The sequence below is a fragment of the Manis pentadactyla genome, chromosome 9, assembly GCF_030020395.1.
Source record: "Manis pentadactyla isolate mManPen7 chromosome 9, mManPen7.hap1, whole genome shotgun sequence".
In the NCBI taxonomy this organism is placed as follows: domain Eukaryota; kingdom Metazoa; phylum Chordata; class Mammalia; order Pholidota; family Manidae; genus Manis; species Manis pentadactyla.
The window spans coordinates 116,287,890-116,312,183 of NC_080027.1; the positions used below are offsets into that span (position 1 = coordinate 116,287,890).

The window sequence follows — 24,294 nt, forward strand, 5'->3', positions numbered from 1 at the left end:
TTTTCCTCTCTGTGCCTCCATTCTCTCCTGGCTCTGAAACTTCCTACTTGACAGCAACTGCCCCCCCCCCCCCCGCAGGAAACCAGTCCCGCGTCCTACTTCACAGCCGAGGTGCCGCGTGCGTGCGAATCTGCACACAGGCACAGCTGTTCTGCAAACTCTATTTTGTTTACAACAGATCAACTCAAACCACATTCCCATCTTGGAGAGTCACTTATGGGAGCAACATGTTCCAATCTGAGCATTTGCTGACAGGACCCTTCCCTCTCCCGGAGTCAAAATAAAGCGCCCTTGTGTTTTGTCCTAACAAACCCTAGGAAGTGTCAAGTTTGGCTTTGCTTTTTGCGGTCACATCCCCTGATGTATCCACACGTGGAACTCTGTGTGGGAATGTGCTAGGGATCTCACGGAGAAGTGAGGAGTGCAGGGGAGAAGGGAACGGCACTTGTTCAGCACCTCCCAAGTCCCAGCTCTAGGCCAGGTGCGAAGCGGGAAGGAGCACAGGGGCAAAGGAAGGGAGGAAGGAAGCCACACGAGTAAGGCACAGATGGTGCTGTTTGTACCTACTTAACAGAAAGGCTGGTAAGCAAGAGAAAAGCCCCAAAGAATCACCAGCCACCTACAGGGCCCCCGGGGGGCGTCCCTTAGCCAGGGCCCTGCGATCGCCAGTGACTTGGTTCAGAGTCGGCTCTGGGAACCGACCACCATGTCACCTCCTCCAGCCCAAGAGAGTCCACAAGAGCCGGATGACGGGGGGGATTCAGGCAGCAGCTGCTCCCCAGAATAAGGGCCCAGGGGTGCTCAAGGGCTTTCAAAAACAGCTGCCTGGTTACTTCAGCCCTGGCTGAGAGAGTGCTGGAGCCACATTCCCCAAACCCCAGCCGGGGAGCAGGGGGGATGATGTCATCCCACCACAACTCGCCCTGATGTCTGGGACAGCTGGCGGGGGGCTGCGGTGGGGCTCAGCTCCCAGCCAGCGCCTCGGGCAGCCAAAGCCCTACAGGACGTGGATGGCGTGTAACCAGGAGACCCACACACAAGGTTCGAGTCCCGGCTCTGTCACCTCCTTGCTGTGGACCCTGGGGAAGCTTCATGGCCTCTGTGGGCCTCTATTTCCTTCCTGATGAAACAAGGGAATATCACCTACTTCCAATCTCCTGCTCTGGTTGTGAGGATTATATGACCTAATGTGTAAGGCAGGCAACTTGGAGCTTGGCACTCAGTGCTTTAAAGGTTAACTATGCTATTCTCATTCCTCAACAATGTGTTCTCCGGGGTCTTCACTTTTCTGAAACTGGAAAACAGAATCAGCAGGGCCTGAGTCCCTGGACACCCAAACAGGAGTATCATGACAGGGCCGTCTCATCCTAAGGGGATGAGAACATCCACTTCCCCTGGAGACACGTAACGGCAATGAGTTCATAGCCACGAAGAGCCCATACAAAGCGATATGAAGACTCTTAAGTCCTCAATGAAAAAATTAAGGCCCCCAAAGGTGGGAGCAACCAAGTGTCCATCAACAACAGATGGACGGACAGACAAAATGTAGTATGTATATATATCGTAAATAACATATATATATGATGTACACACACAATGAAATATTCTTTAGCCTTAAAAGGACATTCTGTCACATGCTATAACACGGATGAACCTTAAAGACACTGTGCTAAGTGAAATCAGCGAGTCACAAGAGGACAAATATTACATGATTCCTCTTACACAGGAGTCCCCCTAATCCAAGGGGGATAAGTTCCAAGACCCCCAGTGGAAGCCTGAAACCACAGATTGTACTGAACCCTATATAAACACTATGCTGTTTCCTATACAGATATACCTATGATAAGATTTTAATTTACAATTTAGGCATCGTGAAAGCTTAACAATAACTAATAATAAAATAGAGCAATTATAATAAATATTGTAATACAAGTTCTGTGAATGTGGTCCCTCACTCCTAAAATATCTTACTGTACTGTAGCCACCCTTCTTCCTCTTGTGATGATGTGAGATGGTGAAGGACCAACGTGATGAGGTAAGGGAAGTGGACAGTGTGGGCACTGTAGGGTAGTGTTAGGTTACTATTGACCTTCTAATGATACCCCAGGAGGATGGTCATCTGCTTCTGGACTGCGGTTGACTGAGGGCCACTTGAACTGGGGATAAGGGGAGACCGCCGTAGAAGTTCTGAGAGTAGTCCAATTCATTGGGACAGAAAGCAGAAGGGCTGTTGCCAGGGACTGAGGGGAGGGAGGAATGAGGAACTAATGCTTAATGGGCACAAAGTTTCAGTTGGGGAAAAGGAGAAAGTTCTGGAGATGGAAGGTGGTGATGTTGTACAAACATGTAAATATACTTAGTGCACAGAACGGTACATTTAAAAATGGTTAAAATGGCAAACTATATGTTATGTATATTTTACCACAAGTTTAAAAATGGCCATGAAAAGACAAATCACAACATTAGAAATGCAAACAGTGAATAAATATTTGGAAAAAAGTGTTCAAGTTCACTAATTTAAGAAATGCAAATTAAGGTGCTGCATAATGTCATTTTTCACCTCTTCGATGAGCAGAAATATCCTGAAATGTGGATACTCAACACTGGCAAGGATGCTGAGAACACAAATGGTGTAACCTTTCTTGAAAAGCCCACAGCACACTCTTTTTTCTCCTCCCTACTGGGTCCTGAGAGTCCCTTCTCATATTCTTTTCCTGCTTTATTTCACCTGACACTCCAGCCTAGATTTTTCCATGGTCCTTTCCCTCAAGGTTCCTGCCTCCCACAGCCTGCATCCAGCCCCTGAAGCTGCTGCCCGGCAGAGAGAACAGATCAAAACCACCCTCTCCACACCAGCACTGTGCCTATGGTCTGGGTAGGAGGAGGGAGTGGGCTGAAGAGGAGATGGCTGTTCGAGAATCACGAAACCAGCCACAAGCAAGACTTTGTGGACAGGCTTGCTCTCACTGCATTCTTGCCGAACGCGATTACCTGTCAGCAGAAGGTAAGACGCTATGTGGACAGACATAGGTGTGTGGTCACGTCGCCATGTAGGAAAGAAGGAAGATGCCTGAAAAGGAGCCAGAGCTGCAGTGAGAACCCCAAGCACCAGGAATCTTTAGCAAGAATGAACAAGGAGAAAGCAAAGCCTTTTGTGGCCCCTGCCCTGAAAAGCACACTGTGCAGGCACCATGCAGAAGAATCTTCTCTGACAACTTGGGGAAGCACTGACCATCACTGCAGAGCCCAGGGTGGACTCCAGGCCTTCCATCAGCTGGGGACCTACTGTTGGCAGCTTGGTATGAAGGTCCAGGGGTCCCAACCTTGGGCCAAGCAGGAAGGACAGACGATGGTTCAGAATCCTGGACAGAGGCAGGAGTGAGCTGCCCGCATGAGCCAGGGGGCAGGAGTGGAACCCAGACTGCGCAGTGTCACCCACAGTGCTTATTCACCCCCACACTTCACCAGGCAAAGCTGAGTCCTCTGAATGTGAATTGTTTCCCAATTTGGAATCAACCTGAGAACAAGGCACAAAAACACGGGGTGTGAAAGAAACAGATTACTGTTTTCTGCTGAATCCGTCCTAGCAGTCAGCCCCTAGGCAAGTCCAGCGCCAGCCAGTCAAGAAGCAGGAAGAGCGGCTTCCAGGGACATTCAGCTGCTTTTTCTGGACCAGCCACTCTCCCTGCGTCTCCTTTCCCATCCTCTAGTACCCTCCAACCCTCATGCTGCTTTCTGGCACTATCCTGGAAAAACTTTGACTTCACCTAGGCCCCAATAACCCCCAGGGGAGAGGCCTGCAGCCACGAATTTAGGAGAAGGATGGCAGAGGAGGTGAGCATCTGCAGGTGGGAGTACTTAGACCTTTGGACAGAATGTCCTATAGTCAAAGGAAGTGTCCTTCAGTCCTCCTCTTAGGCCTCTGACATCTTCCCCTGTCCACTTCTTTTGCTTCTTAGTCCACATGCAATTGCCCGAAAAGGTTATTGTCTCTGAAACTCTCCAACCCTTGTACCCCCCACCTTCTAGCCACCCTTCTTCTGTACAAAGTTCTCAGCAAGACAGTGAGTTGCTTAAAGGAGAAATGGACTTGGCCCCAAGGAAAAAGTCTCAGTCAAGCTGAGTGCAAGAAAAGCCCCTGAATCAGAAAAGAGTGGGCTCAAAACAGGAGCTTTTGAAGCCATCCCCATCTCAGGCTAAGTTGGGGGTCAGAGTTTGGGGAATGCTGGGACCCAGGAGAGGGGGGATGCCAGGATGGCGCTGGGGATGGAGAACCAGCCAGTATAGCACAATGGAACAGCGCAAAGTTAAATTCTTTAAGTTCAAAATACGAAGGCCCCCTTTGGGTCTGGGGTTGTCCTGGCTTGGCCAGGCATTCTCATGGGACCTTCGGGTTACTGCGAAAGTACAATATGATGTGGTTGAAATATTTTTAAAAAAAAAAGTAACACTCTGTTGTAAAGAACACAGCATTCAGGCACAATAAGGAAGTATCAGGGGTATCGGGCAGGTCTCGGGAAGTGATGTATTCTAGATTTTTCAGACAACATTTAGAACATTGTGTTTCATGTGTTTGTTTTAGAGGACTGACTGATGACACACTAGCAGTCGTCCTAGAAAGAGGATGAGAAGAGTGCTTTGGGAACGATGACACATAAGAAAAGGGGAAGGAGCAAACAATGGACAGAGAAACTAAAAGAAGGTGCAACAGGACAAGTCACAGCTCCGACGGCTTGCCATCCAGCGCCTCCCCCCAGCAGCGTTAGAGAGCTGGAGACTCGTGGATTCCACCACCATGGGGTTTAAGAGCTGGAATGAACTGTACATGAAATCTAGTCTACTCCCATTCTACAGAAGAGAAAACTAAGGCCAGAGATATTTTTTTTTAACTGAGTGACCTGGGCCATAGAGTGTGAAGCAGCATAACCAGAACTAGAATCCAGTCCCCTGACTTGGACCCCAAGTCCCTCCCTTACCCCAGGAGCACCGTGGTGGAGCATTCAAGGGAGCTATGACGAGCCAAGGAAATCGATGTGTGCTGCCAATTCAAAGGGCAACGCAGGCATCAGTGGTGACACGGGACTGTCGGTGAAAAGGGGGGATTTCTGTCCACATCTGCCCAGACCAGGGCCAGCTGCCCGGTGAGACAACGAGCCCACCATTCCCAGGAGGTCTTCAGAAAGAGGCAGACGTACTGCAACTGGTCCCCACCAACAAATGTTCCCTGGTTCCCAGAGAGAAAGGGGAGTCCCTACACACAAGGTCAGGGGAAGGACAAAGCCAGGGTCGGTGCTATGGGGGCTGGATTAGGGAGGCAGGATGGGGCAGTAGGAACAGGCCTCTGTTCCCTGTGACCTTCTCTCTTGCAGGCTTAAGGGCTCCCAGCTCCTTTCTTAAGTGAAGAAAAGCTCAGTTAAGTGAAGTCAGATGCACAAACCAAGACCGGTGGTGTTCGCATACGGGAGAACTCAGCAAGGGTAATTATGGCTGCCACGAAGGCGGGCAAGAGCCTCACTGGACACAATGAAGCTCTCCCTGACCTGCTGGTGATGAAACACCGTAACTGACTGTGGCAGGAAGCTATGGGCTCTGCCACTTCCCTCAAGGCTCACATGCTCAGGTCACCAGATGCTCCAGGTTGGGGACTCAGTCAGATGACCTTCCAGATCTCAGGTCTGGCATTCCTGGACCTGCCTAGGAATTTTCTCAGCCATACCAGTGACCCCAGGACGCAGGGGGAACCATCTGCCATGCTATAACTACCAGGCAACACAGCATTTCTCTGTCTGCAGTTTGATGTTTCATATGGCAACCACTGCACATTTTACTAACGATAGCCTTGGCCACCAAACCCAATTGGTTAACTGGCTCCTCTCCAAGGTAGAACGAGTGTCTCTCCTGGGCCTCTTTCTCTGTCCAGTGAGACTAATTCATCATGTGTACAGGAAAGTCCCTTCTAAATCATAGCCAAAAACTCTTCTTTTTCCTGGAGCCCAGATAAGCTGGGACAGAGTTCACTGTTTTGCAAGTTTCAGAGGTGAAAGTCACTGTCATTAAAAAAAAAAAAAAATTGGCAGAAAGTCTAGAGATGATTCACGCTGGGAATTCTGACTGGTTGATAGCATATTCATTCACAGTCTAATAAATCATTCGCCAGGGAGGGACAGGGGAGGACCGAGAGACTCCAGAGAGGGAAAGCAGAGCGGGATCCCTGGGGGGAATAAGCATTCCTGGCGTCCCTGACTCTACCTGGCGGCTACAGCTTTTTCCTGAGGGAGGATGTACTTGGGGGTGTGTGACGGAGTTTGGCTGGTGAGTCAAAGACACCTTAGCACAGCCTGACCATCCAGTCCCAGGACAGCACGCCCCCTGCCTCTCCTTCCCCCATTTCCAGGGCTTCCAAGACAAGCATCTCAATCAAGTCAGAGGTGGGGGTTGGGGCGAAGAATGAGGAGGGGAAGGGAGTTTGCAGCAGGACCAGGAAAATGGAAACTGCCTCTGTTCCCTGTGTACAGGCTGAAATGTTCCATCACTGCCCTCCCCACCCTTCTCCTTCGAAGCACTGACCTTTGCCAAAAAGGCGGCATTCCTGATGGCACCCACCATTTCTCCCCCCTTGGGGTGCACCTTGGCCACGTGCATCCACATGCGCTCCCAGGTGTGGCTGTCGATGGGGAAGCCACTCTTGTTAACGTGAAATAGCACCCCGCCGTCTTTGTCCTCCTCCTCTGAGCCCCCGCTGGTGGCGAGGCTCACGGGCCGCGCGTGGCTGCTCCGGGAGCGGGTGACTTTGGCGCCTTTGGGGTGGGGGCAGCGGTGAGTGTCAGCAGCCGAGCCGGTCATGGCGGGGCCGGGGCGGGGCGGGGCGGGGGCGAGGGCTGGGGCGGGGGTCGCGGCGGCGGCGGGCGGCGCGGGGATCAGCGCCCCACGGGGGCGGCCTTCTCCATGCCTCTCGCTGCCGCAGGACGCGCAAAAGGGGAGCGGCTGCTGGAGCTCCGCTTATGGGCCGGGCCTGAAATCAGTGGAGACACAGCACACATCACAGGTAAGTGGACAGCCAGAGGCACCGAGGCGGGGACCGCGTCCACGGGCAGTGGGGCCTCGGAGTGTCCCCACGTCACACCCCGCTCCCCAAGAGCGCGCAAAGATCTCATGGAATTGAGTACGAGCCTCTAGCCCTGCAATTATCTAGAAAGGCGCCTCGAATTTTGCCCCAAACCTTCACACACACCTAAACACCGGGAGGGAAATACAAAGAGAGTGGAGGATGCGGAGTGGGCCGGGCTGGGACAAGAAAGACAGCTCGTGCAGCGTGAAGGAACGGGCGGTCTCCGCGAGGCTACACACATTCCTTGGTGGCCAGATGTGGCCGAGCGCCGCGCCGAGCCGAGAGCGTGCCGGCACGTGAGCGCCCGGGGCTGGCGCGAGGGCGCAGCAGCAGCCTCGGCTTGCAAAGGCGGCCCGGTTTCGTGCAAAAAGCCCTCCCGGACGCGGGTGGGCGAGGGGGCGTCCCCAGGACCCAGGCTCCAGCGGAAATAGCTCCACCCGCCCCCTTCCCGGAGTTCCAGCGCCAGGCACCCACGGGGACCGGCCGCAGGCGGGGCGCGGGGAGGGCGCGTAGCAGCTCCCGGACCCTACCTCGGGCCGGTCGGCCTCATGGCTGCGGAGCCTCTCCGGGCGGCGGGGGCGGCGGGGGCTGCTGCTGTCGCAGCTCCTGCTGGGCCTGGGGCGGCGGGGGCTGCTGTGGCCGTCGCCTCATTCCATGTCCCATTCTCGAATGTTATTCTGTGATATATAACCGAGTCACCCGGGCAGCCGCCGATGTTCCGAATGCGTCCATTGGCCACCGCAACAAAGAGGGGCGGGTCTCCGGCTCGGGACTCTACAACCCAGAGCTCCGGGACGTTGTGATTGGCTCCCGGGGTTCCCGGGCGGGAGGGGAGGGGAGTAGGGGAGCTGGGCGGCCACGCGAAATCCGATCGCCCTCCTGCAGGGAGCCCCGCGGGGCTGGAGCGTTTGCCTGTGGGACTTAAGACCCAGTTTTCCCAGGGGTCGTGGCCTGAAAGGGTTTGCAGCTGTGGGAGGCAGAGAGGCAGAGCCACCCAAGACGTGACCCTGAGGTAGAGGAGGGCCTGTCGTTAGAACATCATTCCCTGAAGAAGGCTGGACACAGTCACCTGCCCCTAGCAGGGAGTGATGCATGGCTTAGGCAGGGCCTGTTCACAGGAAGGTCCGAAGTTCAACCTTTCTTTAAAATGCCATACCATTATCAGTTCCCGCAAACTAACAAGGGGGCACAGACATGTACCCTATGACATTAGTCATGATTAAGAATGTCCCTTTAAACAAAAGCTGATATTCAATACTAAAATCTGGGACATCAGCCAGGCCCTGACGTCTGACACAGCTACAGAGTTAGAGGAAGGGATGGAGAGTTCATTCAAAGCCAAGGTGAAGAGGGAGGTCATTCCATACTCAGCAGTGAGACACCTTTCTTTACAAGCATCTTTTTCCCTTTCTTTTCTTTTAAAGAAAGAGAAGAGCAGGGTGCTGTGAGAAGAGCATCAGACTACTGACCTGGGGACTGGCTCTGAGCCCAGATTTGTCACTTGGCTAAGCTGTGTGACCCAGGAGAAGCCACATGCCTGTTCTGTTCTTGAGAAGAGAGCAGACCCTTTGCTCTCCAAGGTCTGTCCTGACCCTGTGGATCTCTGATTCTCTGACTTTCTCTCTTGTGGACACTAGGGACTTAGCCATTATATCTTTTCTCTTTAAACTCCAAGCCAGCACACCAGCTCTGAGAGGGTGAAGCAGTTCTGGTAGCAATGCCGTTAACCTGGAATCAAGAATGCAGTCGTCAAAGAGCCACTTATGGCAGATCAGTATCTGGACGCTTAACCCTACAAGTTGCTTGTGACGGAATTGGAGGGTGTGGCAAGGGGCCAGTGGCAGGAGAGACCCTTGGAGTGCAGCCGAGAGCCAGGACTTGGCTGAGAAGACCTGGATTCTGGAGCAGTCCTCCACTACTGCAGAGCCCATGTTTAGGGCTTAACTGATTCAATAATGAGAATAATAATTTAGGTCCGTATAGACAAAAGAAATGGGCCAGTTCAGGAAATTATTGAATAATTCAAGTAGAACAGTACACCTGAAAAAATCAGGAAATAGAAAATAATCCTCTTACCATACAATTGCTTCAATTTTCATTTCCTGATTAAAAGAAAACATGCCTCAATGAATGATCTGTTTTCTCAAACATCCCTCCTCCCTCCTTTCTTCATCTCTCAAATCTGCCCCTTTCTCCTTGCTTGCCCCGAGTTTCAAGTCCTGAGATCAGAATTTCAGGATGGAAACCTTAATGTAGAGGATGAGAATTTGGCTCCACAATCCCTCAGGAGAAAACTGAGCTCTCAAGGCTCAAGTGACCAGACCAGCTGGTGAACATCGAAGAATGCCTGGCAAGTGTCACCTTCCTTGGCATCCGTTCCCAGTGCCCCCACTCCAGCCAAGTCCAAACAACTACAGTTACCCTATTAAACCAGGGTCTGGATCCTGCTTTACCCGAATCAAAATCTGAGGTACCCCAGAGGGCTACTCAAGACTGTCTGACAGTCGGGGGAAAAGCTTTTGTTGTTCATGTCCAGTATTCCAACTTTCTGTTCTCTTCTTGCCTGGGAGTGGGGTGCAGTGGGAAGCCAAGGGATACGGCAGATGAAGAGAGCTGTGAGATTTGTCTACTTTTCCAAAGAGGTGGTAAGAAGGCTTCTGAAGTGAATTTCACTGTCCCAGTGAAGGGACTGGGAGGCATGAGGGGCCTTTTGTTCAGAATTCTTTTGCAGTTGAGAGTTGTGCTAGTTGTGCGGAGTAGCTAGCTCCATTCTTCATGTCCTTGGTATTTTGTATTACTTAACACTGAAGCCAGGCCAGACAGATTATGGGTTTTGAAAGTTCAAGTAGTTAGTAAGAGTGACACAGCCATGTATGCACACAGTAGGACAAAGCCAACTTGTGATTTGAACAGGGACACACGATGACTAAATATTCAGCCTCTGAGAACATGGGCACTTCCATTCATTGGCATAACAACTGGTTTAGCAGAGACCCGTCTCTGTGGAAGGTTTGGACAGGAAAAATTGGGTTTCAACAGTATCTCATTAGTCAACTGCCAGCTGTTGGGGTCTCAGAGATAACTAAGACTAAATCAGACCCTTATGGGTCCTATTTTTAGCCCCATCACTTGTTGATGTCACTAGCCTGTTAATGGATGTATCAGACACATCTTCTGTGCATCCTCGTGTTTGCTAGACCTGGCCTTTCTCCTGGCTCCACAGCTCCCCCTGCAGCCAACCCCGTCTGTGCGGTCCAGCCACCTGGGACTGACGGATCACTTGCCCTCTTGGGGGCTGCTGCACAGCCAGGCTGGCCAGCCACATGTCTGGAGTCTGACTCCTCCAATATTTTGGAACTCAAACAAAATGCCATGCTGCAGAATGTGGCTTCTAAGCAGCCATCAGAGGGGCTAGATGATACATCCCAGGGAATTAATTCATTTGATAAATGAGAGAGATAGGCGATGGGAGGTTCCTCCCTCCTATGGACTGTTTCAAGGCATGATTTTCCAATACAGGCTGTCTGGAGATGTCCTGCACGGCTGAGCCGATGTGCCTACTGAGTCACTAGCCACGGCCCTTCGCAGCTGGTCGTGAAGCAGGTACCCACATGGCAGCACACCACTGTGCGCTGTTTTTCATCCTCGCCTACCTTTTTCCCCTTTTCTCTCTCTCTCGCTGCCTTCTCAGTCAGATTTAATCTTTGCTCCAGATTCTGCTTTCTAAGGAAACTGAACTAAGACAACTGGTCCCACAAATGGAACTAGAAAGCAAATCCTCAGGATAGATTTGGGGTTATGTTGCTCACCTGTCTGGAGTCAGTGGGCTCCTTTGCTGGCAATACAAAGGAAGCTAATGACTCTGACATGCGACAGCACCACAGCTTTCAATCAAGCGTAGGGTGAGTTGGTTGGAGAGCAAGACATTGGGAGATCAAGTAGCTGTGGCACTCAATCAGTTTGGAAATGATAATTATAAAGTATTGGAGACCTTGGAGACAGAAAATGGCAGGCTCAGAGAAGTTAACGACCAACTCACAGGGTGCTCTGAAAGCTAGAGCCTCCTTGGCAACTTGAAGGGATGCTCTTCTTTCCTGCAACCATATGATAGACTCTTAAAATCAAGACCAGGACCTGATCACAAGGTGGCAGAACTGCAATGGATGAAAGCACGTGGGCTTCACAGGCTTCCATGTCAAAGTCAGGGTCCTGATAGGGAAAGAGTGGGAACCCTGAGACGTGGAATAGGAATGTCGCAGTGGATGAGCATCTTGACCCTTCAAATCTCCTGTGATGCTCCAGTTCAAAAACTCCTTTCTCCGTGGCTTGTTCTCAAGCCCTGGCCTCACCACTGTTGCCTCCATCAATCCCCAGATCAAATCATAGTACAGCCCCCCTGGGAAGAAAAAGCCCTGTTCCAGGGGGAGAAAGCATACCTGCCAAAGATATTGTAGGACTTGGCTAATGGGTACTGGCACCAAGTGTGGAAATGTATGTGGCAGTGGATCTTGAAGGTATTTTTCTTGGCAGTAGTGGGGAAGCAGAAAGCTCAATGGGGAGAATTCACTGATTTGGGGTTACTCATACAGAACTCAGGATTTAATGTTTTATCAAGGATGCATGGAACTTGTCCTAATAGTTTGCTGGGATGGCTCTTTGAAACTGAGTCTCAACAGTGGCTCTATAATAAGCCAAGTGGAAAAGCCAGACTTTCTTGTGTAGTGTTGAGGAAGGTGTCAGCAGACTCAGGGAAGTGGGAATGTTAGAAGGGTTTATTATTTATGGCTCAAGAACCCACCAACTGACGAGTTCCCTGGGCCAGCCCAGAGTACACTCCCTTCACTAAAGCATCAACACACTAATAGGGCCTTTTGAGCAGTTGGCAGTGGTTATGCTTGTAGTCCAGGGTTGATGGCAGGACAAAGGGTGCTGTGTAACTAAGCTCCCTATTGTCAGTAAAGCTGACAAAAATCGCAGAACTGCAGAGGCCAGATGGGAGCACTTTACCATAAAGGGCAAGGTAGACGTGCTCACCACAAGGGACAGCAAGGTAAGGGAGTGATCAGGGCGACTATCTCCGCAGGGACTCATGGGGCTGGCTGATCAATCATCATGTTTCTAGGGGAAGGGTATTCATATAATTTATTGTCCAAATTAAGCTACTTTTTTTTTTGTAGATAATTATTTTTTATTGAAGGGTAGTTGACACACAGTATTACATTACATTAGTTTCAGGTGTACAACACAGTGATTCAACATTTATATACATGATAATTCTAGGTACCAGCCATCACCATACCAAGTTGTTACAATATTTTGACTATATTCCTTATGCTATACATTACATCCTGGTTACTTATTTATTTTACAATTGGAAGTGTGTACTTTTTTTGTGTGTGTGTGTGAGGGCATCTCTCATATTTATTGATCAAATGGTTGTTAACAACAATAAAATTCTGTATAGGGGAGTCAATGCTCAATGCACAATCATTAATCCGCCCCAAGCCTAATTTTCATCACTCTCCAATCTTCTGAGGCATAACAAACAAGTTCTTACATGGAGAACAAATTCTTACATAATGAATAAGTTACATGGTGGACAGTACAAGGGCAGTCATCACAGAAACTTTCGGTTTTGCTCATGCATTATGAACTATAAACAGTTCAAATATGAACACTCATTTGATTTTTATACTTGATTTATATGTGAATACCACATTTCTCCCTTTATTATTATTATTTTTAATAAAATGCTGAAGTGGTAGTTAGATACAAGATAAAGGTAGAAAACATAGTGTTGTAATAGAGCAAATGTAGATGATCAGGTGTGTGCCTGTAGACTATGTGTTAATCCAAGCTAGACCAGGGCAATAAAACATCCACGTATGCAGAAGATTTCTCTCAGAACAGGCGGGGGGAGGTTCTAAGCCTCACCTCTGTTGATCCCCAATTTCTCACCTGATGGCCCCCCTGTGACTGTGCCTGTCTTAGGTTGTTCCTCCCTTGAGGAATCTTACCCATCTCTGGCTAACCAGTCATCTTCCGGGGCCATACAGGGAAATGTAAAGTTGGTAAGTGAGAGAGAAGCCTTATTGTTTGAAAAGGTTAGCTTTTTACTTCTTTGCATATTTATGCCCTGTGGCTTCTATGCCCAGCATTTGTCTTGAGGTATCTTTACCACTTGGAAGAATTATGATACTTGGTAAATTTGATATGAGGCACGAATTCTATTTAAGGGTTGTAATTAGGAAGGAAGAAGAAAAGCTATAGAAGTAGCAGGCGGAAGAAAACATGGGAAGATTGATTATTTCTTTGACATATCTTCTTGTAGAGTAACTTCAGCATGTATAGGTTTTAAACTACTAATTAAATTGCGCACACACATTAACATAATAGGAGTATAGTTACATAACCAAAGCATATGTGTAATTACCAGCCATCTCCAGTGAAACCAAGAAAACCAGTTAGGCACCTTAGGCATTTGTGAAAACTTATCTATGATATGGTGGATATTGTCCAACTGAACTTGAACAGTCTGAGAGAAATCAGACAAATTAAAACAACCCATTCCTGGGGACTGTTCACATGCCATATGTTCTTTTAACAGTAAATAGTCTGTAGTTGTAAGATTTTGGAGTGCTACAATTTGCACTTCTCCTAATTCTTGGTTGAGTTCCAACAGTATAGATCCAGTCAAATTTGTTGTTTTACTGTATGCACAGGCCAGCTTAGATATCTCCTTCCTCATTCCCATGGCAAGTCCAGGAACTGGTGGGATGAGTGCATCTACAGCTGTAACAGTGCGTGGATCTTTGCTGGGGTTTTTTGATGATCATCTTCTGGCATGAGTCTTCCAGAGAGTGCTGATGTTGGAAGTTCTTTTTCATATCATATCTTAGTTCATTTTCGGGGTAGCCCAATTAGGCTTTGATCCTCTGTATAAACACAAACAGACCCTTTGCCTACACTTTTATATGCCCTTTATACCCTTGTGTAGAACTCATTGGAGGTCACCACACAGGAACTGCCTTCTTTTTTTTTTTTTTTGTTATCATTAATCTACACTTACATGACGAATATTATGTTTACTAGGCTCTCCGCTATACCAGGTCCCCCCTATAAACCCCTTTACAGTCACTGTCCATCAGCATAGCAAAATGTTGTAGAATCACTACTTGCCTTCTCCGTGTTGTACAGCCCTCCCCTTACTCCCACCCCCCCATGCATGCTAATCTTAACACCCCCCTTCTTCTTCCCCCCCTTATCCCTCCCTACCCACCCATCCTCCCCAGTCCCTTTCCCTTTGGTACCTGTTAGTCCATTCTTGGGTTCTGTGATTCTGCTGCTGTTTTGTTCCTTCAGTTTTTCCTTTGTTCTTATATTCCACAGATGAGTGAAATCATTTGGTATTTCTCTTTCTCCGCTTGGCTTGTTTCACTGAGCATAATACCCTCCAGCTCCATCCATGTTGCTGCAAATGGTAGGATTTGCCCTTTTCTTATGGCTGAATAGTATTCCATTGTGTATATGTACCACATCTTCTTTATCCATTCATCTATCCATGGACATTTAGGTTGCTTCCAATTCTTGGCCATTGTAAATAGTGCTGCGATAAACATAGGGGTGCACTGGTCTTTCTCAAACTTGATTGCTGCATTCTTAGGGTAAATTCCTAGGAGTGCAATTCCTGGGTCAAATGGTAAGTCTGTTTTGAGCATTTTGATGTACCTCCATACTGCTTTCCACAATGGTTGAACTAACTTACATTCCCACCAGCAGTGTAGGAGGGTTCCCCTTTCTCCACAGCCTCGCCAACATTTGTTGTTCTCTGTCTTTTGGATGGCAGCCATCCTTACTGGTGTGAGGTGATACCTCATTGTAGTTTTAATTTGCATTTCTCTGATAATTAGCGATGTGGAGCATCTTTTCATGTGTCTGTTGGCCATCTGTATTTCTTTTTTGGAGAACTGTCTGTTCAGTTCCTCTGCCCATTTTTTAATTGGGTTATTTGTTTTTTGTTTGTTGAGGCGTGTGAGCTCTTTATATATTCTGGACGTCAAGCCTTTATCGGATGTGTCATTTTCAAATATATTCTCCCATACTGTAGGGTTCCTTTTTGTTCTATTGATGGTGTCTTTTGCTGTACAGAAGTTTTTCAGCTTAATATAGTCCCACTTGTCCATTTTTGCTGTTGTGTTCCTTGCCCGGGGAGATATGTTCAAGAAGAGGTCACTCATATTTATGTCTAAGAGGTTTTTGCCTATGTTTTCTTCCAAGAGTTTAATGGTTTCATGACTTACATTCAGGTCTTTGATCCATTTTGAGTTTACTTTTGTATATGGGGTTAGACAATGGTCCAGTTTCATTCTCCTACATGTAGCTGTCCAGTTTTGCCAGCACCATCTGTTGAAGAGACTGTCATTTTGCCATTGTATGTCCATGGCTCCTTTATCAAATATTAATTGACCATATATGTCTGGGTTAATGTCTGGATTCTCTAGTCTGTTCCATTGGTCTGTGGCTCTGCTCTTGTGCCAGTACCAAATTGTCTTGATTACTATGGCTTTATAGTAGAGCTTGAAGTTGGGGAGTGATATCCCCCCTACTTTATTCTTCTTTCTCAGGATTGCTTTGGCTATTTGGGGTCTTTGGTGTTTCCATATGAATTTTTGAATTATTTGTTCCAGTTCATTGAAGAATGTTGCTGGTAGTTTCATAGGGATTGCATCAAATCTGTATGTTGCTTTGGGCAGGATGGCCATTTTGACGATATTAATTCTTCCTAGCCACAAGCATGGGATGGGTTTCCATCTGTTAGTGTCCCCTTTAATTTCTCTTAAGAGTGCCTTGTAGTTTTCAGAGTATAAGTCTTTCAGTTCTTTGGTTAGGTTTATTCCTAGGTATTTTATTTTTTTTGATGCAATTGTGAATGGAGTTGTTTTCCTGATTTCTCTTTCTGTTGGTTCATTGTTAGTGTAAGGAAAGCCACAGATTTCTGTGTGTTGATTTTGTATCCTGCAACTTTGCTGTATTCCGATATCAGTTCTAGTAGTTTTGGGGTGGAGTCTTTAGGGTTTTTTATGTACAATATCATGTCATCTGCAAATAGTGACAGTTTAACTTCTTCTTTACCAATCTGGATTCCTTGTATTTCTTTGTTTTGTCTGATTGCCATGGCTAGGACCTCCAGTACTATGTTAATAACAGTGGGGAGAGTGGGCATCCCTGTCTAGTTCCCGATCTCAGAGGAAATGCTTTCAGCTTCTCGCTGTTCAATATAATGTTGGCTGTGGGTTTATCATAGATGGCCTTTATTATGTTGAGGTACTTGCCCTCTATTCCCATTTTGCTGAGAGTTTTTATCATTAAGCTACTTTTGAGAGTGAAAATGAGTGCTAGTAGCAACTACATGGGGACAATTAGTACACCAGCACCATCTCAGTCAAACTGATACCTGTGGTCACCCTACCAGGATGATAGATGAGCAGCCAATCAGGCTGTTGCTTGATTTTTATAATCAGAAGGAATAGCTGGTAATCAGAAAGGTGTCTTCAGTCACCATAGTAAAAAATTACAGACCCTCACCTCATTTTGAATCTAAGCTAGATCTGGCTCAAAGCTATTGCCGTTGCTGTGTGAGCCCAAATGGCCAAGTGCCAAGACTGCGCAGAGCCCGCAGTGTAACAGCATTCTTCAGGAAAGCTGGACAGCTATCTGGTGCCTGGAAAATTTATACTGGACCTTCTCCCTTAGAGGGGGCAGTGACTGACTTTACTGCAACCAGTACAGGTACCATGTCTGGGTTTGCCTGCCTTCCCACAGGCATACAGTCAGTACCGCCAGCTGAGAGCTTCCAGAATACCTTATCCATTGACATATTACCCAACACAAGAGACCCATCTTAAGGTGAGAGAGGGGGCAACAATCAGCTCATGACCATGATCTACTGGTCTTACCAAGTGTCCCACACCCAGAGCAGCTCATCTGGTCGTGTAGTGGAAAAGCCCGTTGAAACTCAGGGAAGGTAAAGCTAGCGGACAACACTTTGCAGCTGTGCCACAATCGTCCAGGTTGTAATATGCTTTGAATTAATGGCTGGTACAAGGTACTAATCCTTAACCGCTATAAAGGATGAATCTAGGAACCAAGGAATGGTGGTAGAATGGCATCTCTCACTGTTACACCCAGTGACCCTGTGGGGAAGCTGGGGTTCCTGTGGCCAGGATCCTCACTGAACTTAAACCACCTGATGATGTAACTGGCTGTTGCTAGGCTACGGCTTCCACACCTTTAGGCAATAAGCTATTATTGCGCTACATAGAGAGCTCGGCCCAGTGCTCCGGGCAGGGGTAGAGATGCTAGTGCTCGACCTAGTGCTTGACCTGCCACCGGGAGAACAAGCCGGGTAATAAACCCTTTCACTCCAAAGAACGTTTTGCTGTCAATTTCTTTGGTCACATTGAATCCATAGCGAACTTGCCCAGGGCTAAAACCCATTGGCAAGACAGACCCACTTGAGGAATTTTTGCTTTTTGTCCCTGAAACTTTGGATTCTGTATGTAAAAAGTTCTGGTTTCCAGGGAGAGAGCTCTTCCAGAGTACACAGTAAGGTTCCACTGACCTGGGAGCTATGACTGCTGCCTGGCTGCTTTGGCCACTTCAGGCCAGTAGGCAAAGAAAAGAGTAAAAGTATAGTGATTCTAATTACCTTGTGGAGCCTGGATTGCTCCTCCTAGACTGCAGGGAACCCAAGGGATTCACTGGGTTATCTCCTAGGACTCCCATGCCTGGTAAAGCAATGATTTTGTAGTAATAACAACTGTAAGTCCACAAGAGCAGTTCATCTAAGGGCCTGAGACCTTTTCCCAGATATGGAGCTCACCCAGCCAGGCAACTAATCTAGCTAAACCAGCTGAAGTGTGGGATAAGACTGAGGAAAATCTAGAATAGGTGGTAAAGGAAGATAATGAATATCAGTTACAGCCTTAGGACCAGCCAGAGTAGCTTGACTCAAGCTAAGTGTAGCTTGACGCATTGGTTCTCTTCCCCTAGATCACCTAGGAGATGCACCTGGCCACAGCCTTGATGGGAACTTCATAACTGAATGGATTCGTAACCCCTCTCTCGGAAACTGGGTGAGGGTGTTTTATTCTTTAAAAGAGTGTTTGCTCCATCTTCTGATGGGAGCCATATACAGTGGAAGGGCATGCCTTGTATCCTGGGAAGGGCAGTGATTGTCTTTACCAGAATCAACATACATAGAGTACATGGATTTGCTTGAATTGTCCACAGGACTTCAACCAGACCCACCATATAAGGGTTTACAGAATGTGTCATGCATTGACATGTCATCCCATTTAATTTTCCTGATTGGTGAGTGGGTAGGATGTGCCTGACACCTCTTAGGATGGCTTCTCAGATTCCCTTAGCCTCGGCTGCTGCTCTAGCCGACCAGTGCCACCAGTCCCACTGCCTGGGTTTTTCCCTTTGGCTGCAGTTATATGTAGCCAGGCTGGTAAATATATTCTCTGACTTCACCTACTACTTCCAGACCTGGGTGAAATACCATACAATCAGATGTGAAATCTGGCTCTGAATGGCCACTAAAGAGACTGAGTGATATAACCCTGAAGCGTAGGAATTAACTTCCTATGGGGCAGCCAGTGGGAAACCCAAAACGGAAGGTTTGTAAGTATAAATTCCTTTACCGGTCCCATTGTTGGGTTTCTCTTAGGCACCATGTCTCCGTACAGCCTGTCCAAAGACTTGCCATATGGCCAAGTGCTCACATGTGCCAAGCAACCTGCTACATCACTTTGAAGCCCAGTTAAAGCAGAAGCCAGAGTAGAAACCCATCACCTTGCATTTCTTCCCAGATGTCCCTGCCTCACTTCTCTTTTTCTTACTCTTCCGGTTGAGAGTTAGACCCCTCAGATGAAGCACCAGCACTTAATTCTTGCTTCAGGCTCTGTTTCTAGGGCAGCAGTTCTCACATTTTAAGTAATCTAGAGGTCTCATTAAAGTGAAGATTCTGATTCAGTGGGTATAGGGGGAGGCTTGAGATTCCACATGTCTCACAAACATCCATTGATGCTGCTACTTGAGGACCACACTTAGAGAAGCAAGTTCTGGGGAACCTGCATTAAGGTGAAGCCTTACGAAAAAAAAAGTTAAAAAAATTCCAGGTGAGTTAATTATCCAAATATGAATAGCAAATTTAGATGAGAATGTAGGAAAATGACTCAGGATAGGGGAAGTTTATCAGACAGAATTCTTCATCATAAGCACACAAGCTGACTCTGGTGGACCAAGTACAAAAAGCATTTATTTAATAAATGCTTAAACTGAAAAGCTCCCAGAATTGCTGGGAGGACTAGTGAACCAGGCTTGAGGCTAAATTTCCAAGGTCAATATCTGAAATCATGTTGCAGACCTAGACTGATGGAGAATTGCTGTCACCACCTTTAATCCTGGAATACACAACTTGCCTCCAGCTTGACTTTACTGGAACGGCTCTTGCTGCCAGCTCCAATGCCATTTCTCTGTAGCTGTCAACCTAACACCCTCAGTGAATCCTCAGGCTATTCAGCCATCACCTACTCTCACCAGAAAAATGGATACTTAATGCAGAGCCTATTTCCTCCCCTGTTTTTTCTTTTTTTTGGAATCAACATGTCATTTGTTAAATTTTGTATTTATTCTTATTTTTTTAATTTGTATTTATTTTTATTTTTAACAAATTTTTATATTTTTATATTTTTTATTTATGTAAAAAAATTTCAAAATGTTGATATACAATATTGCACTGGTTTCAGATATACAACAGTTACTGAATAATTATATACATTACCAGATACTTGCCACAATAGGTATAGTTACCCCTTATCATACCAAGATATTACGATATTATTGGTTAAATTCTCTCCCCATGGTAACCAACAGTCTGTTGGTGGGACATCCCACGTTGATTGAATGCAGTGAATGTGCCTGGTGGAACTCAAATCACTTCTTTGTGCCTTACCTGCGAAGAAAATTGGGGAGGGAGTTTTCCAGATTATCTAAGAGAAAAAAGATTCACATAGTAGGAAATTCCCCAGACATAACAAGAATGTTTAAAAACAGTTACAAAATTCTGAAAATATTTTAAAGTAAGCAATGAGTAAATGTATTGACATTGTTAGAAGATAGTGTTCTGACTATAGAAGAAGAAATGTACAAATATGGAATGGGGGGAGGCAAAAAAAACCCCTGTGGGATGAATTAGAGTTATTGGTATTGATATGAACTCATTATTTCTAATATATGTGTATATGCATGTAAAAATGTACATGCATACTTGTACATACATATCTGTACATTTAGTAGCACAATATGCTGAATAGGCCAAGAAGCAAAGATGTCCCTGTAGCAATGAACACACCAGGAACCCTTATCTTGGCATCTAAATACCATTCCCCACCAAAAGGAACCAAATCTCTTTGGTGAAGTCTGGTTCCATGTTGATGCATGGTAAATATAAGATAAGCCCAGAACATCTTGAACATCTTGTTATGTCAGGAAGTAATTGCTTTAAAAAAAGCAATGAGGGCATTTCACAAGGATACAAGGACAAAAAGTCAGCTTAAAGGGTCTCCCACTGATCAAATCTGGGACAATTTGAGCATAAAATAATTAACCATGGTAATGAATTACAAACCACTGGAAAAAATAGAAATCCATGAGTACATTTGATTATAAAATGGATAAATGAATAAATGGGGAAGAAGGAAAGGTTCTTGTTTACAGTAGAATATGAATGTGGAAAGAGTGCTAGAGATAGAAAATTGTCATTTTGCAACAATCATAGTAAAGATTATTCCAGGCAAGAGTCATAAATGGATGCTAAATTTAGGGGGACATTTTAATGAGGAGCAGAATAAGAATGGTCCTAAGTGTTTTCCTCCAGATTGCTTATTAATTTTAAGGAGAATTATAATAACTATTCAGTGGAGTAATTGCACACCTTGACCAGGTGATCAAAATTAATGACATCAGGACATGGGGACAGCATGTGTCTCCAGATGTGATGTCCTGAGGACACAATATCCCCTATGCAGTTTTCTGACTGAGAATCCCTAAGATGAATCTAATCGTGCAGAAACATCAGACCAATCTAAAATAAGGAAAGTTTTACTTTTAAAACTATGTTTTTTTTAAACCATCAATGTAGCAAGTGACAAAGGAAATCTGTGGAAATGTTCCAGACTGAAGAAGACTAAAGAGACACTACAACTAAATATGAAAATCTGATTATAAACTAGACCTTGACCTGTAGGAAAAAACAGTGTGAATGATATTTTGGGTCAGTCGACAAAACTGTAATATAAATGTTCCATTAGATAAAAGTATTTTGTCTATGTAAGCTTTCCTGAAGTTAATAACTGTATTAGTCAATAACTCTATGGTGATGCCAAATTCTTATTCTTAGGAAGTATGCACTCAGATATATAGGGTGAAAGGGCTATGATATATGCAACTTACACTCAAGTAATTCAGAAAAATCCACTGTGTGTGTGTGCGTGTGTGTGTGTATGTGGTGTACAGAGAGAAAATGATAAAAGAAATAAAGTAAAATGTTAAGAGTAGATAAATCTGCAAAAGGGCATTTTTTGCACTTTCTTATTTCTGCCACTTTTCTGTAAGTTTGAAATTATTTCTAAGTAAAAAGTGAAAAGGGGGGAGGAAACTGAATAGCCCTTGAAAACATAAGGAATATCTATCATAATAACCCCATGAGATAGATACTATTTTTTCCATTTTACAAAAGAAGAAAGTGAGATTTTTTTAATGTTGGCTGACTTGCATAAGATGATACAATTTGTGCCTAAATTGGGTATTGCACCTACATTTTCAGCCTGATTTTCTTTTTTTCTTTCCTTTCTTTTCTTTTTTTTCAACAGCAGGAAGAACATGGATTTAACTGGTAATCACAGACAATTCCCAGACATCTTTATGATGCAAAGATTTTACTGTACTGATGCTTCAAATTTTTACCTCCTAGGGAATTCCCTTGAATTGCAGGCTCGTTTATTTTGTTAACCTATCCCTTGGAAAGGGGACGCCAGAGAAGGAGCAGCATGGAGGAGAAAATGCCCAAGACCATGGAACCCCTTGGGAAAGGAACACAGTGGGGCCTGAATAATCTACTGGTGGCAGAGAAGGCCCTGGACAATGGCCCTTCCTGCCAGGGTTAGGGTTCAAAGGTGCTTTGAGGACAGTTGGCTAGAGACAGCAGAAATTTAAGACTTTCTTGTATTACAGCTTTTTTTTTTCCAGAAAGGAAGATGATCATCTGCTGTAAAACTGCTGCCTTCTCTTACAGTGGCAGCCTTCAGAGGAGAAACCTCTTGTCCCCTTCTGGACAGTGCAGTCAGAGGCTGTGTGCCCACCCCTTAACAAAAATGCCCTAGATTGCATGGCCTATAAACAACAAACATCGCTTTGTCACAGTTCCAGAGGTCGGGAAGTCCAAGATCAAAGTTCTGGCAGATTCAGGCCACTAGTGAGGACCCACTTCCTGGTTCATACACAGCTGGCCTCTCAATGTCCCCACATAATGGAAGGGACAGAGGAGTTCTCTTTCATAAGAGCACTGACTCCATTCATGAGGGGTCCACCCTTATGACCTAATGACCTTCCAGAGGCCCTACCTCCCAATACCATCACACTGGGGGTTAGAAGTCAATAATGAATTTTGGGGGGGACATAAACATGCATCTTTAGCAGCAATCACCTTGCAAATACTTGGATTTGGCCTCTGGGGGATTTTTTAATTCACATAGAAAGAAGAAGTTGCTCACTTGCCTTGGGTTCTAGGCAAGGAAGCTCCCCTTTTGGTTCCCAAAAGCTCTCCGCCCCCTTTTTTTTTTTGGCACAGTAGGAAGATGAAACTGAAGCAAGCTTGATAATATAGCACCTGTGTTCCAAAGGAAATGGAAACTCACTGACCCGGGCCTGCCTGGCTGATGAATGAGACCGAAAGCAGCTGCTATGGAGACCCCTGGTCAGGCCATACAGGAGCTTCCCTGGGGAATTTCTGAAGGTCAGGAACCACGTGATATGAAGGCCGCTGCTCCTACTAAGCTTAGCCCTGCCTGTAACTTCCTGGGTGAGCAGGTAGCCACCTCTAGGTATTTGATCAATACCAGGAGGTGTATTATGAATATTCATGGAAATTAGAATCAACAATCTTCCCTGAGCAGGACAAATGGTCGCCCCATCATGCATGGCCACAGAGCAGTCTTCTGGTTCAGACTTCTCTTCTTCCCCTGAAAAACTATGTACAGATCAAGACCCCCCTGTATCAGTGAGGGGCCAAGCAGCAAACAGGTGAAACTCTCAAAAATATTCAAGTGAATTACATTTTTGAAGGGCCCGATGACAGAGACATTGATGAAGGACCCATCAAGGGTGGTGGGGAACCCAGGACCAGGGACCCAGAACCTGTTAACTGCCCTAGGCCTGAAGGTGCCAGGGAAGGCAGGAGATAGGAGCCCTGTCTCTGAGGGCAGCCTCCTGAGCAGACAGCAGAAAATGGACTTGGGGGCCAAAGGAGCGACAAGTGCACACAGATGATCAGCCCCTGAGCACAGGCCTCAATACCTTCTGGGGGAAAAATCACACCCATGGAGAAGAGAGGGAAAGACAAGTGAGAAGTAGCAAGGGTTTTAGAGGGCAAACAAGTCATCTGTGCACCCAGACCATGAGCAGAAGCAATTCTGAGGCTGACGTCTTCCTGGATGTACTGAAGAGCAAGTGTGAGCCCACGGTTATGTGGAAGGGTTCAGCTTTGCCTGAGGGAGGACCAAGGGGTCTCTTGTTGACAGTTTCTTTGAGGCTTTCTGACTCTCCCATTTGAGAGAGGGGTCAGCATTAGAAATATACCACACGCCCTCCTTTCCTCATTGTAACACTTCCCACTTTATTAAAGATGACAGCTGTCTGGGGAGCAGGGTTTCATGACAAACAGGTTTTCTGGCAGAAAAAAGCTTACAAAAAGCTAAGAGGAAGAACCCACCCTCCAAGTTTTCCTCATCTATTATCGCTAACATTTACTGAGAACATACTCCGTGCCAGATATCGTTCCAAGGGCTTTGCGTGGACATACTCATTCCATGCTCGTGCAACCCAGGGAAATGGGCATCGTC

The 24,294-nt window shown here is 46.4% G+C and overlaps 1 protein-coding gene and 1 long non-coding RNA gene across 4 annotated transcripts in view; one reads left to right on the forward strand and one right to left on the reverse strand.

Moving 5' to 3' along the window:
- The window catches only part of VASH2 (vasohibin 2), a 31,253-nt gene extending 23,390 nt beyond the window's left edge, over positions 1 to 7,863 (reverse strand). The window contains exons 1-2 of one of the 2 annotated variants that reach the window (XM_036912508.2): positions 7,639 to 7,863; positions 6,568 to 7,012 (exon numbers count right to left, since the gene is read on the reverse strand). In XM_036912508.2, coding sequence (XP_036768403.1) covers positions 6,568 to 6,843 — 276 coding nt within the window. In that variant the 5' untranslated portion in view covers positions 6,844 to 7,012; positions 7,639 to 7,863. Of the gene's footprint in view, positions 1 to 6,567; positions 7,013 to 7,231; positions 7,276 to 7,638 lie in introns of those variants that run through there. The other variant, XM_057507980.1, reaches the window with a different exon arrangement.
- Positions 5,639 to 9,373, forward strand: LOC118926040 (uncharacterized). 2 transcript variants are annotated; one of them, XR_005030291.2, is made up of 3 exons: positions 5,639 to 6,312; positions 6,965 to 7,045; positions 8,533 to 9,373. It is a non-coding gene; the product is annotated as an uncharacterized LOC118926040 (long non-coding RNA). The 2 variants fall into 2 exon arrangements; XR_008999394.1 differs by lacking the exon at positions 5,639 to 6,312 and adding an exon at positions 6,709 to 6,816.
- Positions 9,374 to 24,294: the final 14,921 nt, after the last annotated feature.